Raw genomic sequence first — 18,055 nt, 5'->3', positions numbered from 1 at the left:
CAAACTTCCATTGCCTGTGGGAAAAGTCTAACAGTGGGATAAAGACATGAACATGTTCTTATGACATCGTAGACACTGATGATTTTTAACTACTAAAACGAAACTATACCTTTAAATTGAGTCTTTTAAAAAGTGATGAAAGACGAGTGAAAACCTACTGATGACAATTGGTTCATTTATTTCAGTAAACAAAAACAGTCCCAACTTCCTGTGCTAACACAACACCTGCTAACGTTAGCATCACAAACCGTACTGACCTACACATTATCGCCGTTAGCAATTTGTCCCGCTAGCTTGAGCAGAAGCCTCAGACGTTCGCGGCACCGGGAGCTTGATGTAGCATCAGTGCTTCCACAGTGAGTTTTGACAACGGAGAAAACACAAAAATAAACCAGCGGAGCGTTTGTTTAATTTGAACTACAGAGGTGATAAATAACAAAACTGAAGCTCCTCCCCCTCTTCTTCTTCTTCATCCTCTAGCAGGGGTGATGGTCCGGAACTCTCTTCCTACAAAAAACAACACAGGAAGCACAGCCGTCAGGAGCAACGTGGGGTTAAGTGTCTTTGCCCAAGGACACATGGGCACGTAGACTAGGGGAGCAGGGAATCAAACCCACAACCTTTGAGTCGAAAGACAACTTGCTCTACCGTCGTACTGACCTGGGCGCAGCTTTGATGATGTCGTCGACCCTCAGGATCATCTCGGCGGCCTCGGATGCACTTAGCAGCACCTGGCGCTTCACCTGGAACGACTCGGTGATGCCCATCTCGGCCATGTCGCCCACAGTGCCCTCAGACATGTCTGCGAGGAAAACAAACGCACCCACGTTACAGTGGTGAAACAAGCCTCGACAAATTGTAGTTGATATTTTATGTTGTTTGGGTCAACTGTGTCAGATATCGATATCACAAACTTATCTTCCAATATCAATATTAGTACATAGTCATTTTAGAGTCATTTCAAAAGACACAATTCTACAACAAATATTGTTCTCCCAAAAAGGAACAAACGGCCCAAACATGACTTTCTGACCTTTTTTATTCACAAATCGCCAACATTTTCTCAGTCTTTTATGACAACATATTCCGCCCACGCGAAAAACGCCGCTGCATTTAGCAAAAACTCACCAACAAGTAGGTGCAAAGGTAGCATGTTTGACTGCTTTAGTAATGCTAACACATCGGCTATCGCTAATGAAACTGCAGTGGGGTGGAGTGGCTCAGTGGGGGGTGGAGTGGCTCAGTGGTTAAGACCCTACCTTGTGTACCAAAGACATAATGGTCGCAAGTTCGATTCCACCCCTGGCTAATTGTACTTGATTCCATTGTAAGTCGCTTTGGATAAAAGCGTCTGCTAAATGACATGTAATGCAGTGCCATCCGCTAATGGTTGAATTTGTAGCTAATATTAGCATCACAGTAAAGAGGCTAAACTACGGCAGTCAAACACTTCTGTCGCAATTTATCGTCAAAGATTTGCAGCCCCGTCACTGGTTCAAACAAAAGTCACTGCCCTCTAGTGGTGAGGGAGAGGAAGATGCCCTTCTTCCTTTCTCTAACACCTTCCCCTTTTCATCAAATTATATTGTGTTTTGCAGCGACTCACTCAGTCCAGACGTGGTCTTGTTCTCCTGGTGTGCAGCTCTCAACTGGGCCACCAGGTCGGCGCTGTCATAGCCGGCGTTGTCGGCAATGATGGTCGGCAGCTGGAGAGAATTAAAAAGAAAAAGATTTTACTTTAACAATGCGTCTTTGACACCCGGCGTTGGTTTTGTTTCGGGGTCGCGTTCGTACCATCCTCAGAGCTTTGGCGAACGACTCCATGGCGACCGCCTCCTTCCCTGGTGTCTTGTTGGCCAGATCGGTCACCACCTTCGCCATCAGCATCTCAGAGCAGCCTGGCGAGGAGGGCGGAGTCAGAATGAACAGGTGTGTGAGGGGCGATTATTTCCCCGGGCCCAGTGACAGCAGTTTATTTCAGTTAAATAAGAAGAAAAACAAACGGCACGGATGGTTAAACGCGTGACGCCGTACCTCCTCCGTAGACAGTGCGAGGCTCCTTCACAGTCTGAGCCAACACGCACAGGGCGTCGTGTAGCGAGCGCTCCGCTTCGTCCACGATCTGCTGAGTCGCTCCACGCAGGACAATGGTGCACGCCTCACCTGAGGGGTAAAAAATAAAGTTCAAACGATAACGTGACACGTCATTTTGTAGCAGATGTTCAGATATTTTCGCCTGGGATGCAACTGATGGAAGTTAACGGCTAAGCTAACAGGTGAGTCAGCAGATGCATTTACAAAATATTATAAGTAACAAATACTTAATATAGAAATATAGAACTCAGATACTTGACATCGGATTCTAAGATAGCTGATTAACGGATTAATTGCACTGACGACTCATTTGTTTTTCAATAAATTAGTCGTACACATTGTACCGTTCAGTTTTTACCCACGAAAACTGGAACGCTATCAATTCGGAGGTGACGTAACCCTAATTTCCGACTTTAGGTCGTACATGAAACACGGCATGAGACCAAGCAGCGTTTAATCAATCAGATGTTCAGAAATTTTCATCTGCAATGCCACTGTCCATCTGACAGAAGCTAATGGCTATGCTAACAGGTGAGTCAGCAGATTTGTTTGTTAATGTTGTCTTGTTATTTTTAAGTGGATCCAACTGTGGTAGTAAATTCTGACTTCGAACCACCAGTCGGAATTTCCAAAAAACCTCAACGACACTTGACATAGGATTCTAAGATGGCTGCCACTCATGCAAACGCTGCTATTTTTACCATTAATTGCACTTCCGACTTATTTGTTCCGCAATGAATGAGTTCAGTTCAGTTTCTACCAGTGAAAATGGTTAGCACGACTTCTCAACTGGAATACAGTCAACTAGGAGGTGCGTCACCCTTAAATCCGACTTTAGATGTAAACGGAACACAGCATAAGACCAAGCATCGCCCTCTGCTGGACCACACAATAATTACATCAGACACTCTGGATTTTAAGGTTCAAATTTGAACTTTCCACCACAAAATTCAAACAGATATCGCAACTTACCCATGTCGACTCCAGAGAAGTGGATGAGCAGGTCCTCTCCGATCATCACCTCCTCGATCAGTTTGCAGTGTCCGAGCTTCACCAGCTCGGGGTGGTCGAAGGTGGAGGTGATCTCTCCGCCTGAAGAAAACAAACGCATACGTGTTATTGCGTGAACGGGTGTGTCACATGTTAGCCTGTGAGGTTTCAGACTCTGACGCACCAGTGACCAGCGCGAGGCGCTCCACGCCGGCAAAGTCAGCGTGCTCGATGGCCATGACGCCGGCCTGAGCGAAGAGCTGCTCTGGGTAATTATAGATCAACTGTCTGAGGAGAGAAAATAACGCGCGTTTTAGTTACGACACGCAAACATGCGAATCAAACACACGACATCATCGGAATCACTTTTCTTTCTACCTGTTGATGAAGCAGTTGATCCCGTGCTTGAGGATCCGGTCGACCTTCTCCTTCATCTTCTCTTTCTCCGCAAGTTCAATCTCCGCGACCTTCGCCATCGAGTCGACGCGAACCCTGGAGCCGAAAATCTGACACAACAGGGATCGCGAGTGAGGTCAAATTATCGAGAGAACCTTCTGCGAATCATTCACTATTTTAGCATGAATTCACTTCTAACGGTTCAAATGGATTCCACATGTATCCATATCCTCATATGTCATTTACATGTTTGGTCCATAAAATGTCAAATAAGTGTTCCCCAAACCTCATAATTACAACTTTAACGTAACGTGTTTGGTCAACAAAAACCAGAATTTTTACTTTCTTGTGATGCATGTGAAGTGTCTTTAAAACTTTAAAAACAGTTTTATTCCTACCTTGATCTTGTCAGTGTCCATTCCGGTGTTGGCGATCAGGATGTTCACATTCTCCAGCCTCTTGGGTTGGTTCACGCCGATCTTCTTGTCCAGCAGGAAACCTATAGCAAGAGATCATGACGCGTTAATAAACACAGCAGCGAATCAAGAGAGCAAGCAACGCTGCGATTAACGACTCACCTTCGTCCAGGTACGAGTCGGTGAGGCTGCCGCCCAGCTTCTTGATGACGTGGATGGCCTCCAGGTTCCCGGAACCCTTCAGCCTCATGACAGCTTTGACGGCCAGGTGGGAGAAGTGGTCTTTGTGGTGAGTCAGCAGTTTGGAGGACAGCGTGGTGCGGGCGATGTTCAGCAGGTCTTCCTGGAAACGAGCGTCGTCGTTGCTACAGAGACGACAAGGGAGAACCCATATTTATGAATTTGTCGGCTCCATAAATGTGAATATTTTCTATTCTTTGATTTTTCAGCTTCTTAAATGTGAATATGTTTGGTTTCTTTGCTCCATAAAACAAAGAAATCGTTCAAACTGAATCATTTTGGTTTGTGGTCAAAAATTTGATGTTTGAGAACATCATTTCTAGGTTTAGGGAACAATAATCAACAATTCTCAACATTTTATGAATCAAAAAACAAATCGATTAACTGAGATAATAATCAACAGATGAATTGATCAAAATAATTGTAAGTTGCAGCCGTAAAGTTTCCAGAGTTGTTTTAAATTGAAACTGACCTTATTTAATGCATCCATTGGCCCGCGATCATCCCCTACACAGACAAGAGCGTGGATGGGTGGATCACACACACCTAATCATTACACATGTAGGAGCTCAGCCATGCTGGCATAAACATTTGCAGGTAATCGGGGCGTGTTTTCTCCCATGATACCAGATAAGTCATTGAATTTAAATAATGCCAGGATAAAACATTTACTTTTGGGATCTAGGAGTTGGCGTAAAAAAAAAAGCACCTGTACAAAATGACAAGAGGAATGTGTATGTAACTACAAAAGCGATGCACAACAGCTCACACTGGTGACACTGGTAAAACCATGTGCTGAAACAGAAACTAAAAGAGTTTTTCTTCTCAAAGGTTAGTCAGTCTGGTCATTTAAGACAATGGTTTGGAAAGCCGAAAATCTACCAAAAAAAGGAACAAACCTATAAAATGTTGAGCACAACGTACTGAAAAAAAGAAAAGTTAAATTAGCCATCAAAACTATCACATATTATCATCAGTGTTATTAAATATAAAATAATGAAATCAAATAAAACATTAGTATAATGTAATAACCTGTACATAGTGGAGCTATATAGTTGCTCATCTTGTCTGTGCACATATTTAATACTAATATTTCTTTAACCGTTTATCCAATTTTCTTCTATTTGTACCTTGTTATGATTTTTAACACTGCAATTTTCCCGTGTGGGAGAATAAAGGAACATCTTATCTTATTTTGTCTCATTTCATTTTCCTTTTTTGAAAAATAATTTAAAGTTTTACGAATAGCTTATTGTTTCAGTTTTATTGAATTGAGTGTACTTCTTGTACCACATGTACAAGTTACTGCTACTACTTTTGGAGTAATCCAGGGTCAAAGCTCACGGAGGTTGTTCTTCTATCTTTAACAGAATTTTATTAGATTCAGTCTTCTCAATGTCATTACACTAATTACCAGAGTGTTTTTCTGCGCTAAAAGAGTGAGGATTTCCTTGCTGCTAAAACTGATTCTGTACAAATTCACCAATTTTCGTTGACACGAGGCATTTAGTTGAGTCATAAGTCTGAGACTGACCGTCTGGATACAGCGGCAGCTTCTGTGGAGCGGTCACTCTCTCTTATATCCATGTAGGGACTAAAAACTCGGCATGATATTCCAACTTTCTTCATGCATGTATACGTTACAACGTATGTTTTGTTGTTGCCGCATATAACTTGAATATCTACCATTGTCAGGTGCTTTTGGACGTTACTGCCGTGGATGTTTGTCACAGCCATCGTTGTGTCACTGTCGGTCCAACCACGGACGCGCAATAATGGGACGCGCGACTGATAATCACCTGAAAATGACCGTGTAGCCAACAAGTGGAGACATGGGTAATACGTTAGGTCAGAGTCAGACCAGAGCTGGAAGCCGTCCATGTGTTCTGACCATATTGAAAGGCCCTTAGTCTGTGTGTTTCACTCAACAGCCAGGAAGATGCATGACTTTTATTAGCCCCTGACAATAACTGTCAGCCAGCATTTCATATTCAAAGTAATGTGTATAATTACAGTTTTACGACCAGGCTCTGAATACATTTAGACAGCAATTTTATTTCTGAATGTGATGCTGTTCCACAGATTATCAATAGTTAATGTTCTCTCTGTCTTCCTCTGGATAGCCAGAGAGAGAGAGAGAGAGAGAAAGAAAGCAAGAGCACGTGAAGGCAGACACGAGTAGCGCGAGGCATTAGCCCAAGAGGAGATGTTTGTTTATTGTCTTTATGGCGGATCAGCTCGTACTTAATTATTGTACCCACACAAGTTGGCATAACTTACACACAGAATTCCAGCCTAACCAGGTGTGACTTTCCACCGTGTCAAACCAGACTTGGATCATTTTAGAGCCAGTGTTGTTCATAAATAGTGTATTTACTATATTCTGTAACATGCTGTGCCCTCTTTATAAAGCAGGGTTTATTATTAAAGGTAGACTCTGTGTTGTGTTGCTGCTGCAGTGGGTGACACAAACACACACACACATTATATTTGGAGTTAACCCCCACATCTACTCTGCTATTGAGCCAAACGCACGTGGTTTGATTTACAGCTGATGACGCTCCGTTATATTTGCACAATTTCATCCCGGTCGGGTTCAGTTTCCAGCTGTTTGAGGAGAAAATTAACCTTTCAAAAAATGGTGTCGGCGTTTGTCTTTTCAGGGGTTCGTCCACAGCAATAAAAGCCAGAATATCATCCGTCTCACTTATTCATGGTGATTAATTTGGAGGGCGTGATAAACTGAGGTTTGCTGAGGTAAATAATGAGCAGAGACCTCACACCTTTCTACCTGTTGATGTCAGCGGCTGCGCGTGAGCTTTGGCATTCGCTGAGCTCGGGGGGTTTTCGACGACTGGAAAATGCAAGATCAGTCATTCTGTGTCTGTCATGGTTGGCAGAGATGCAGCTGTCTCCACACGTGCACACACACACACACAGAGTCATCATGCATACAGGGCTTGGCTTCGTGGGCCTCATCACAGTCCTCCTTGCATCTGCTCCAGCTTGTCTCCATCCTTTATTTACATGCTTAGGGAAGCAAAATGTCATTTCTACAATGGGCCAGTGGAGCAAACGCTGTTTAAGATATTCACACTCCTCTTCTTTTACATTTCACCCATTATTTTTTTCTTTTTTTTTTAATGCATGTAGATTTGCTTTCTGCTTGACTAAGGAGGGAAACACAACAGCAAACAAATGGATTTTTACCCTTGCTGTCTCTCTCTCTCGCTCTCTCTCTCCCTCTGTGCCGTCTCCTCATTTACCTTTCATCCTAAATTTGAATAATGTTGGGGTTAATAACAGCAGGGTGTGAGCTCTCTTCTCTACCCCATGTGTGTGTATGTGTGTGTACATACAAGGGGAACCTCTCATTTCTCATTCATCATGGCCATGACAGCGCTTCCAAGCAGAGCCCTACCTCCTCACATCAGCAGTGGGAGACGGTGTCTTTCAATCATTCTGAACTACACTCAAACAGACACACACGCACAACCACAGTGCTTTGATCTAATTACAAACTTGACCTTTAGTTGAAATGATTGCTGGTTTAACCGTTCATCCACTGACACACACACACACACACACACACACAGGTTTGCGCAGCTATTCTTTGCAGAACACTGCATTGACTGTCACTGATTTAGACTGTGTAAACAAAGCGTTATCCTTAACCTTAGCCCCCAAACTTAACCCTCTTTTGACCATCATGATATCCAGTCTGGATTTATTTCGATTTTATGGCTGTAGAATTGTCAGCAAGTGAGTGCTTTTGCCCGCTTTTCCAAGATAACTTCAACTTTCAATGTCTGGCAGTTATTCAACCATTCAGGAATTACAGTACTGAGAAGCTGACGTCACAAACGTGTGATGGTCGTTCCGTGGAAGTCCTGAGGGACATAATGTCCGTAATGACAAGTATCTGGGCTCTGTTTCTCTGCTTTCAGGTTTGAATTTTCTCGATATCACAAACAGTCTAGGACGACCTACGCATGCCAAATCCTGTCGGCAACGACGGGATTGTAACAGAAGGGTTAACTGAGGCCCAGCCTCATCAGGACCAGGTTTTGATCTCCATGAGGACTACTCATCCTGACAAGGTCAGCTTTTTTAACCAGAGAAGGTCCTAAAAATACGAAGAAGGACTTTCAGAAATGTAATGCTGTAATATCATATAATATAAGTATAGAATGTGTAAAAAACAAAACAAAAACAAATCTAATATAGAGCCTAAATGAGATTTCTGCTTTGGTTATTTCTCTCTCATCTGTATCTTTACCTCCTTAAATGCCTCACAGGAACAGTGGAAATGACAAGAAAAGTTAGCCTAGTGAGTTGAACAAGGCTTTTTAAAAACAGCAGGGATCCACTGGATCCACGAAAACCCCCATATTTACTCCATGTCAAAAACGTTATAGATAATTTAAACAACTGTATTCTTTTCCTCTTTTCAAACTCATATTAAGGTCCAATCATTGTCACAGAGATGAGGCCAGAGTGAAAGCTTCAACTGCGTGAAAAAGTTAATCCATTTGTACAAAACTGAACTAAAAAGGTAATGTGAAGTTCAACTAATAAATGCTTTGCCTACTTAATGTCATCTTGATCTCCAGATCTTCACAAAATTAACTAGGAGTAGGATGAAAATCTGTGTAACAGTGCCCTCTCTGGATATAAGAGATTCAAGTCACTCTTGTGTTGCAAAGCAATTGTATTGAGTACAGTTTGTTTCATTCACTGAGGGATTCCAAAGAGCTTTGGGGCGAAAATGATTATATGATTATCACGTTCTTTTTGAAATAGGGTAAGAATAAGGATAGTGCACATCCTGTAAGTGCAGGAGCGCATGTTTACATTGCTGTGACAAGATGAGTTAAACAAAAAAGAGATTCCCATAGGGTGAACAATTATGATTTATTTAAATGCACTTTCATTTCCTGTGTATTTACATCTAAACGCTTGTGACATTTCACTTATTTAGAGTATTTCCTCAACAGGACCAGTGCAGTTGAATGTCCACCTAAGCACTGAAGTGCTACTGCCTTCACTCCTCTAGCAAAGCAGAATAATCTTCTTTCTTCTCCACTACACCATATGGAATATGAGTAATGAGATACAATATATGATAAAAGCAGCTAGGACCAAAGATGGAGAGAATTCTGATGACCAGGGGTTGATAAAGGATGGTGGAAATAAAAACAAGATTATGTTATAAAAAAAAAAAAGAGCAAAGAGACAGAGGGATGTGGGGAGCTGAGAGGAAAATGGGCTGAGCGAGCAGAATGGAAAATGATGGTGGGAGCGAATTAAAGAAAAAAGAGGGAAGAAAGAGTGCGAGCTCGGAGGAAGATGATGCTGATGAGAGGCTCAACAGCCAGTGTAATAAAGCATGCTAAGTGCAAGCCACCAGATTTACAGGGCCTTTACACCACAGCCGAATGTGCCATCATTTTTTCTCCCAAAACGTTAATGTCGCACAGGACTGCCATAAATACATCACTGTGCTAATTTAAGGGTCCACAATGGAGAAACCCCTCCATTGTTCTCTCCCGGGGCTCAAAAATGCCCCGGAATAATGGGAATTTTTATGAACATGCGGGAAAAAGGATGTTCACAATGGTGCTCTTGCGCCTCCGCAGCCGTGCCTCCGCGATGGTCGTAAGATGTAAAACACAAAACAAACAAATGGGCGGGAGAGAATGGGCTTTTCCTCAGATCTGTCATTTCAGTGGCTCGGCATAACGAGTAGTGATTGCCAGCTTCTGTCTAATAATGCCTTCACAATACGTCTTATTATGCATAACTGCGCACACTTGAGAGAAATACGGCCGGGGGTTCGCTGGGTTATCGGTGTCTTGTCCCGGGCATTGTGTTACAGCAACACAAAACAGAAATGATGTATGTGTTTGTGTGCGTTTCTTTTTCTGACCTTTTCAGGACCTTTTTGAGTTGGGGCGAGGGGAGGGGCGGCGGTGCAGGATCACTATCATTAAACAGTACAAACCTCAAGCACAGGGTGAGTAGTCGACGGCACTGAAAGGCAATCAGTGTGAGAGATGAAACTGACACTTTTTTTGTTTAATTTCTTCCGCCCGCCTGTCGATGGAGGCCCTCTCACAAAAAGGTAAAGCATTGGAACAATTACACAGCGTCACATAATGTGAGGTGCAAGGCAAAGACAATGGCTAGTAAGTGAGAGATGGCCGTTCGGCACTTGGCGGGGAGCTAATGAAAGCTGTAATTAAGTGTCAAGCGGCACTGAGGCTGGGGAGGAAGAGGAGACTCTGCCGAGGCCTCACGCTGCGTGTTTCCTCAGATTCATCCAGAGACAGGGGCCTAAAGTGTCGGCTAGACCGCTGTGCCGAGTCAGGACGAGCCTTTTCCACTGTGCACACGCGCACACTGTGAACACAACACACACAAAAGGAATTCAAGATGGCCTTTGTTTCAGAGTCACTTCTTAACTGTTGTCAGTTTCTCCCTCAGTGTCTCCCTCGTGTGCTCGTGGAGAAATCTTAGCTCTGCAGCAAAGTTGTTGTTTTTTTTTTGGTTATCTAACAATTCTTAGTGTAAGCAAAACTGTATTCATGCAGGATGTTTTATTTTGGAGGGCATGCAGTGTGCGTCACAGAGTCGGCTTATCTATTTTCATTTCTATTAAAGAATCTGAAACATGGTAAGGTCCTCGGAGTCACACCCACCAGTGTAAAGCCAATTAGACGAGTGGTTGTGGAGAAAGCAGAAGGACAAGCACACAGATCTCTGCCTTTATTTGTAGCATCATGGTAACATCCTTAATATAAACAGCAGGAACAAAATGCTACACACGCTGTTTGTATGAACAACTGCACAAACGTACTGTATATAAGGGTTTTCTTTATGTAGAAATCGGATTAAATAACCATTAGTTGAAGAACTCGCGGCACGTAAGCACAACAGCACAAGAGATCCAGATGTTGGCACGTTGAACCCCCAGTCAAACAGGATCTATAGGGCCATTATCATCGAGGCACTTCACTCTGCCAAAAGCAACACAAGCCGCGGCTTTTATCTTTATTAATATGGCAGAGGAAAACTTCAATAACCGCTATGTAAGGAAGCGAATGCAAGGGAAACATAATCGTATTAGACCAGATCGGAGGAATTAGGGGCCGCAACCGTTAGTAACTCAATCAATTACGAATGGATTACTTAATTAATCATCAGCTATTTTGATAATCAAATGTGCCACGTAACAAAGAAATCATTAAAGCTGAGTCATTTTGGTTTGTAGATGAAAACGAGACATTCAGGAACGTCGTACGTTTGGGGTTCGGGGGACCATTTTTCAACGTTTTATGGACCAAACAGCTAATCAATTAATCAAGAAAACAATCAACAGAGTAATTGTTAGTTGTGGCCAAAGGAGCAGTGCTCAAAAAGGCTCAAATGGGCTCGATGTATTCAGTATGTTGTAAGGTACTATACGGTACCAATACTATGAGGCCAGAGAAGACAACACACAGAATTGATTGTGTGTCACACACTGTAGAAAGTTCTCTGGGAGGCTGTAATGCAGTGTGTGTGTGTGTGTGTGTGTGTGTGTGAGGGAGCTCCGTGATTTATTTCTACACGGGGTGGACAACACGAGTGAAACAGCACATGACAGAACACCTGAACGCCGCAGTAACTCCCGCCAAACATTTCTAACAAAACACACCTTTGTCGAGGAGACGCAGAGGAAAGAAAGAAAGCTAATTAAAACGTCTCTCCCATTTAAAGGCTGAAAATTATCGCCGTGATTTAAACAAGCACTCTTTACCAAATCATAAAAATGCACACGTCCCATCCTGGTGGCAGCTGTTACTCCTCACTTCTCCTGCAGCTGTCTCTCTCTCTCTCTTCTTCCACCCCCCCCTCTATGTCTACACAGACTTAACAACTGTAGTTCGAGATTAAATTCTCACAGTTCATTTAATACAAAGCAATGTTAGAATTTTGCATCGGATGTTATGTCGGTGATATTAAGCATGTGAATCCTCCCTCCCCATAGACAGCAGGGATCTAAAACAGCGAGTGTAAATGTGAGGAGCGGCAAAAATGATGCCAAGCAAAACTTTTTCACCGACTCATTCAATCATCCTCTCATCTCTTATTCCCGTCTTTCTCCATCTCACAAAACACAGTGACTACACATCTGCAGTTCAGTCAACAGTAAATTTTAAAACAAAAAAGGTTACTTTTTTTCAGTAGCTTCTATTAAATTGTCCCTACCTTAGACAGAAAGGACAGTGGTGCTTTAAATTACCATCAATATCATTGATGGTTTCCCCCCATTTGTTAGCATGTCATGTGTCCCATGGACTCTAAAACGAAAACTGCATTACTACCAGAGACATAGACAAATAGGACACACCTTGTATGTCGAGAGCCCTAACCCTCGAAATACTTTTATAGTTATAATGCATGTGTGAAAGCAACTATTGTTTGTTCTGTTCTTGTTTCAGAACCATTGGTGAATGATAATCACAATTAGAGTACAACAAGGGGTCGTGAAATCAATGAATAATACCAACATCATTAAAAGCTGTAAAACGAAAGGGCAAAATATGGGCCTCTTTAAATGGGGCCAGAATTTTCAACATAATGAATCGATATAGTTGATGTATTTGTCCTATTGCTTATTCATTTTGGTATTGTTATTATGTATGGCCTTGTCAAATGTAATGAATAAAAAACTTATTTATTTTGCCAAAATAAAGAAAAGGGGCCCAAGCAGCCAAAGCATGCACTGTACATATGAATTTAATTTTATTACAATTGTACTGTTATTTGCAAATATGAACAGTATATATTTGAAATAGTGTTAAGGGTGTAATGTTGATATAAGTAAAGCTAAAATTCCTAGAAGTCCATCCTGACAGACTGCTGGTTGGCATGATTGAAGCAAAAATTATGTCCACAAAAAGCCGTCTCATTATACTGGTAATCTGAGTGGTTGGCAGTCATTTAATTCAGTGTGATCTGAACACAAACACTGAGCATAAATGATGGGTTACGTCACAGTAATCTTTAGTGCGAGCTGATATAATGAAAAATCCTGCTGTCACTTTATTCAAGCTTTCAATTCTCAAAGTCACTCGTGCCTATTCATTAATTTTCCCTTACAAATGCCTCGCTACTCAGTCACTCATCCCTCCACTCAGTCTGATGTAGAAGTCCCTTGGTGTGCATTAGACCATGGAGGAATCATAAAAGGATTAGATGCTCACAGCTGCATGTGTGTTTGTGTATGCGAGTAATGTTAAGCCGACTCCCAACCAGGCTTCATTTTATCCAGTTTCATTTACAGCCAACACTGGGGAATGCCTACATTTATTTTGAGGATAACCTCCACCAAAAATGTTTTGCCAAATTCTAATCCTCTCAGCCAATAAAGGATGACTTTACATCAGCTCTAATTTCTGCAATTTCTCCATTGGTCATTTCTTGATTCACACCTGGGTCCAGCTGTTTCAGATATGGGGTGCATTTGTGTGTATCAATCTGAGGTGTCATACAGGCTAGGCCTCTGCCTTTGGGTTTGTTAAATTGGTTCCTTTGTGCTAGATGAGTATATCTATCACAAAAAAACAGTTTGAGGTTTTAGTGCCTACCTGCAGGTTGTGTCTCTCCAGTCTCATCTCCAGAATGTTGTTCTGCTCCTCCATACGTTGCCGCTCTGCCTCTAAATCTTCAATTTTTTGTCTGGAAACAGCACACGCAAAAACTTACTAGCTAGCAATGGATATCTACAAGGTAGAACAGAGTCTATGCATAATAGCAACTCAAAAGGTTTACACCTAGAAGTAAAATAATGCTCAAAGACAAGCATGCAAGGTAACCTTTAATGTACCAAGCTTTGACTTGATGGTTGCAGCCTTCAGGCTTTGGTAACTTTGATAGCTGCGTGTTGGGGTTGTGTTGTGTTTGTGCGCGCCAATGTACCTGAGTATGCTGACCTCCTCTTTGGTCAGTAAAGAGCTGCGGTCACCTGCAGAGGCCTGCTGCTTCTTTACAGACTCCAGCTCTAACTCCACCTGAAACAGACAGACCACAAATGAGCCTGGTGCACTTATGTCAGACCACCTTTGGCCATGTGCCTGGCAGAAACCTTTCGTCTCAAATACATCTTGACTACACTCTTCCAGTGCTGCCATCAGACATCCAGACAACTGCTATATCCTGGATTCACAATTAGTCCTCAGACTCATTTTTATTTCACAATGTCATGATTTTTTTCTCCCCCAGTGATTGTTTTTATTCTGTGTACATCTTAGTTAGTTTCTCTCTGATTACACTCACCTCCTGACAATTATCCCCCATTTCCATTTGCACAACTTTTTTCCTCTCTGTCTGACAGCATCTGTCTGTTTCTTAGCTCATCCTCACTCACAGTCTTCCCAAGACGAGTAAGTAATTACCGCTACACCAGGTGGATTTCACACTTCAATACTCATTGCCATGGCTATGTTGATGTCTCCTTGGTAACAAGAAGCCATGAAAAAGAAAGGGGATTATAGAAGTGAAGAGACAAAAACAGAGACGCAGTGTGTGTTACAGTGTCCATGTCACATGTGCCAACACATTATCCCAGATTTCTATCAACAACACAACAGCAGTTTACTTTTCAGGAACTTTCTCAAATTTCTCCAACCTATAATTAAAATTACATAGCAAACATATCAATTGAAATGTTAATGTCAATCAAAGATCGAGTTGGGCACACACTTGGTACCTTTTATCAGTGTTTTACTCACTTATAATAACAAAACACGGTTACAGTTGTAAAAACACAGGAGCAAACTTTTCATTTTTAATCTTTCAATGCCAGAACCCACTCACGGACCACACTATCCTGTCGCAAACAATTTTAAACAGAAATGTCCACATTTAATAGAACATTTCTTTTCTCCTGTCACTATGTATCACTGAGTATGCATGTCCCTGTGTATATGTCTGCAGGTCGATCTTCATTGTTAGTTATAGTGTATAAATGATCAGTAATAGTCAGGGCACTGGCCACAGAGGCAATAAAGTATGTTTGACACACATAGAACCGCTGCCAGGATAACTTTTGCAACACAAAAATAAACCAGATACATTCTTAAATGTGCAATATAGAGCATTTCTCTGCCCCTCTGGCAGTGTGAGTAATTACACAATCTCTATAGTTTTAATTTTTTATAGTATGCATCCCTAATGTTTTTAACCGGCACACAACACTGGTGTTTACTAACCGCTTGCAGCTGCAGTTTGAGTGTCCCCGTCTCTTCTTGTGCTTTAGAGAGCTGGACCTGAAGGAGGGGGTTAGAGATAAAAGAAAACACACATATGAAGTTATTTTTCGTCCTATGGATTCACAGTATTGACAGAAACCTCGCAGGTGAGCAGAATGGAAGTGGGTGCAACCATAATTCAAGAAAAATGTGCTATTCATTCATTATTGAAACACCCCAGCCTTCATCACTTTAGAACAAAGTGATGAAGGCTGGGGTGTTTCAAAAATGAATGATCTTAGTAAAGAGTATAAGTCTGCAATGCATCTTCTAAACTTAAGTTGATTCATTTCTAACAACACACTTGGCTCTATGGAAGACTAAGAAGTAGAGCAGGAATATGAGTTTCGTATTGAAGTATAAGTACACACAAACCTCCATCTCCGCATTGTGATTTTGCGTCTTTTGCAGCATTTCCTCGGCCTCTTTGAGCCGTTTGCTGAGTTGAGGTGAATACTCGGTGGGGGCCAACTCGCTGTCATAAGACTCTAGTATCGCCCGCATCCCATCACGCTCCTGCAACACACACAAGCAAACAGAGATTACCACACAGCCCTACAAAATCCAAATCCTGCTACAAGATCACCAATAAAAAGATGAACTTAGATCATTTTGTAATATTAAATATGTAATATTTATGTGCATGAATAAACAAGTACTTGAGTTCTCTTTAATGTGTTACTGTTGTATAGGGCTGCAACAAATAGGTTATTAAGCGATTACTCAATTAGTGGCCAAATATTTTCAAATTCACTTAATAAGTTTGAGAGGATATATTTTTAAATGAGTAAAACAAGTTCTGATTTCCTGGTTCTTAAATGTGATTTATTTGATTTCTTTGCTTCATATAACAAGAAACCATTGAAACTGAATCATTCTGTTTTGTGGACAAAAGAAGATATTTAAGAACATCATGATTTCTGACATTTTATTTACCAAACCAAATGAAGAATTTATTAATCAGGAGAATCCTAAATAGATTAAACGATTATGAAAATAATTGTTCTTGTTTGTCTGTTGGGTGTGTTCACAGAATAGGTAGATGCCTTTGTAAATAAGGAGGATATGAGGCAACTGTAGATTTCTGATCAAAATTTCGAACAAAAGGTTGGTGATGGTCATGTTCATTTGCATTTCTTCTGACGTAATAAACCAAATATAAAGACAAAATAAAAATAAATCAGGGCTGTGACAGAGCGATCATGCCCTGTAATACCGGAACATCCTCAACACTGTAATCTGTCCATTACATCAAGTAGTTGCTTTTCTTAGAAAAGAGAGAATCAAACCTCTTCAAGTCAACATCATCACAAGTGTCACTCAGACTGACACAACATCTCCAAGTAGCATTCAAGTCTTTGTCAGTCTGTGTCTGAATAAAGCTATGGCAAAAAGGCTTTCCAGTCAAAACTGTTGACATGACTCACAAATCTTAGTTGCAGTGTGGAGAAAGCATGAAGCAAGATTTTGACATTAATGTCAGTCATATGTTGTTGTGTAGTTGCCATGGTGATAAGGGATATATTTAATTCTACTAAAGACTTAAACTCAGGTCTACCAGTAAGAGACCTTAACCCCTACCACTCTTAACATGTATGACAAAAGTCAATGTGACAAATGACCTTGCATGGCAGGAAACCACTGAATGCAGTGATATTAATTATTTATTTGCCTTCTACAAAATATGGAATATTTACAAAGTTTGAAAAAAAAAACAATTCCCTGAATATCTGATTCTTAATTGGCTTTGCAGTCTTTAGGGCAGTTGTATGATAATCAGAAGCTCACAAAGCTACAAAGAATGTTTGCTTTGATAGTCTCTCAAAGGCAACACTGCACTGTGCCAGCGTTGCAGAACGGTCTGGCTGCACCCATTATCTTTCTGCTATTGGGGGGAAAAACACTCTGGTTTGTATTTGTTCTAAGCCTGGGATACATTAGTGGTGCTACTTCAAAACAGTGGTGAGGGGGCTTGTTAAAGTGGAACAAAACAAGGCTCATTTGCACATGGTGAAGCAAAATGTCTCATTTTGGCCAAAGAAAAGACCTCAGAAGAGTAAAAAAAAAAAATGTATAACCATGTGGATGCACAGTCCAAGTCTGTGTCAAAGCCGCTCAACATGTAGGATTCTAGTTAGGTGGCAACAGCAAGAGAGGGACAGCAGAAGGACAGGATGCTGTGTGAGACACATGGCTTAACAGTTTAAAACTCTCTCACTCCATTTACACTCTCTAAAATTTAACATTACAACCATTGATTCCCACGAGTAAAAATGTTGACAAAACAGAATATAATTTATAAAACATTTGCATGATGAATGTTGTAGGACAAGATAGGTGCCACAAAATGACGCAGCGGATATAACAATACAAAGGAAATGTTAGAGCTTTGAAGAACAAGTGGGACTTCTAATCAGTGTAATCTGATGAAAAAGACAGGCAAACAGTCAATTTTTCAGCGTCAGTCAACACAGTTCAAATGATCGGTTTCCTTTCTCTCCCTGTACTGCACTGATACGATCTTATGATGTGAATCCAAGTAAAACTGACGCTTTGCTTGATTTAATTGTTTCTAAATCACACTTTTACAGTTTGTATTGCATTTCAAAGCCAATGTAACGT

At 41.4% G+C, this 18,055-nt stretch overlaps 1 protein-coding gene across 1 annotated transcript; it reads right to left on the bottom strand.

Annotated features, from left to right (window-relative positions):
* Positions 1–158: 158 nt before the first annotated feature.
* Positions 159–16,941, bottom strand: LOC122765973 (T-complex protein 1 subunit beta-like). The gene is made up of 16 exons (XM_044020496.1): positions 16,861–16,941; positions 15,809–15,949; positions 15,395–15,451; positions 14,103–14,194; positions 13,772–13,862; positions 10,436–10,521; positions 4,059–4,261; positions 3,879–3,979; positions 3,463–3,590; positions 3,269–3,372; positions 3,067–3,186; positions 2,035–2,163; positions 1,795–1,898; positions 1,607–1,706; positions 661–802; positions 159–507 (listed from the first exon to the last, which is right to left on the bottom strand). The coding sequence occupies exons 1-16, from the start codon at positions 16,939–16,941 to the stop codon at positions 477–479; spliced, it is 1,710 nt and encodes a 569-aa protein (XP_043876431.1). The 3' UTR covers positions 159–476.
* Positions 16,942–18,055: the final 1,114 nt, after the last annotated feature.

Source organism: Solea senegalensis, linkage group LG3 (assembly GCF_019176455.1).
Source record: "Solea senegalensis isolate Sse05_10M linkage group LG3, IFAPA_SoseM_1, whole genome shotgun sequence".
Lineage (NCBI taxonomy): Eukaryota > Metazoa > Chordata > Actinopteri > Pleuronectiformes > Soleidae > Solea > Solea senegalensis.
This window is presented reverse-complemented; position numbering and strand designations above follow the sequence as displayed.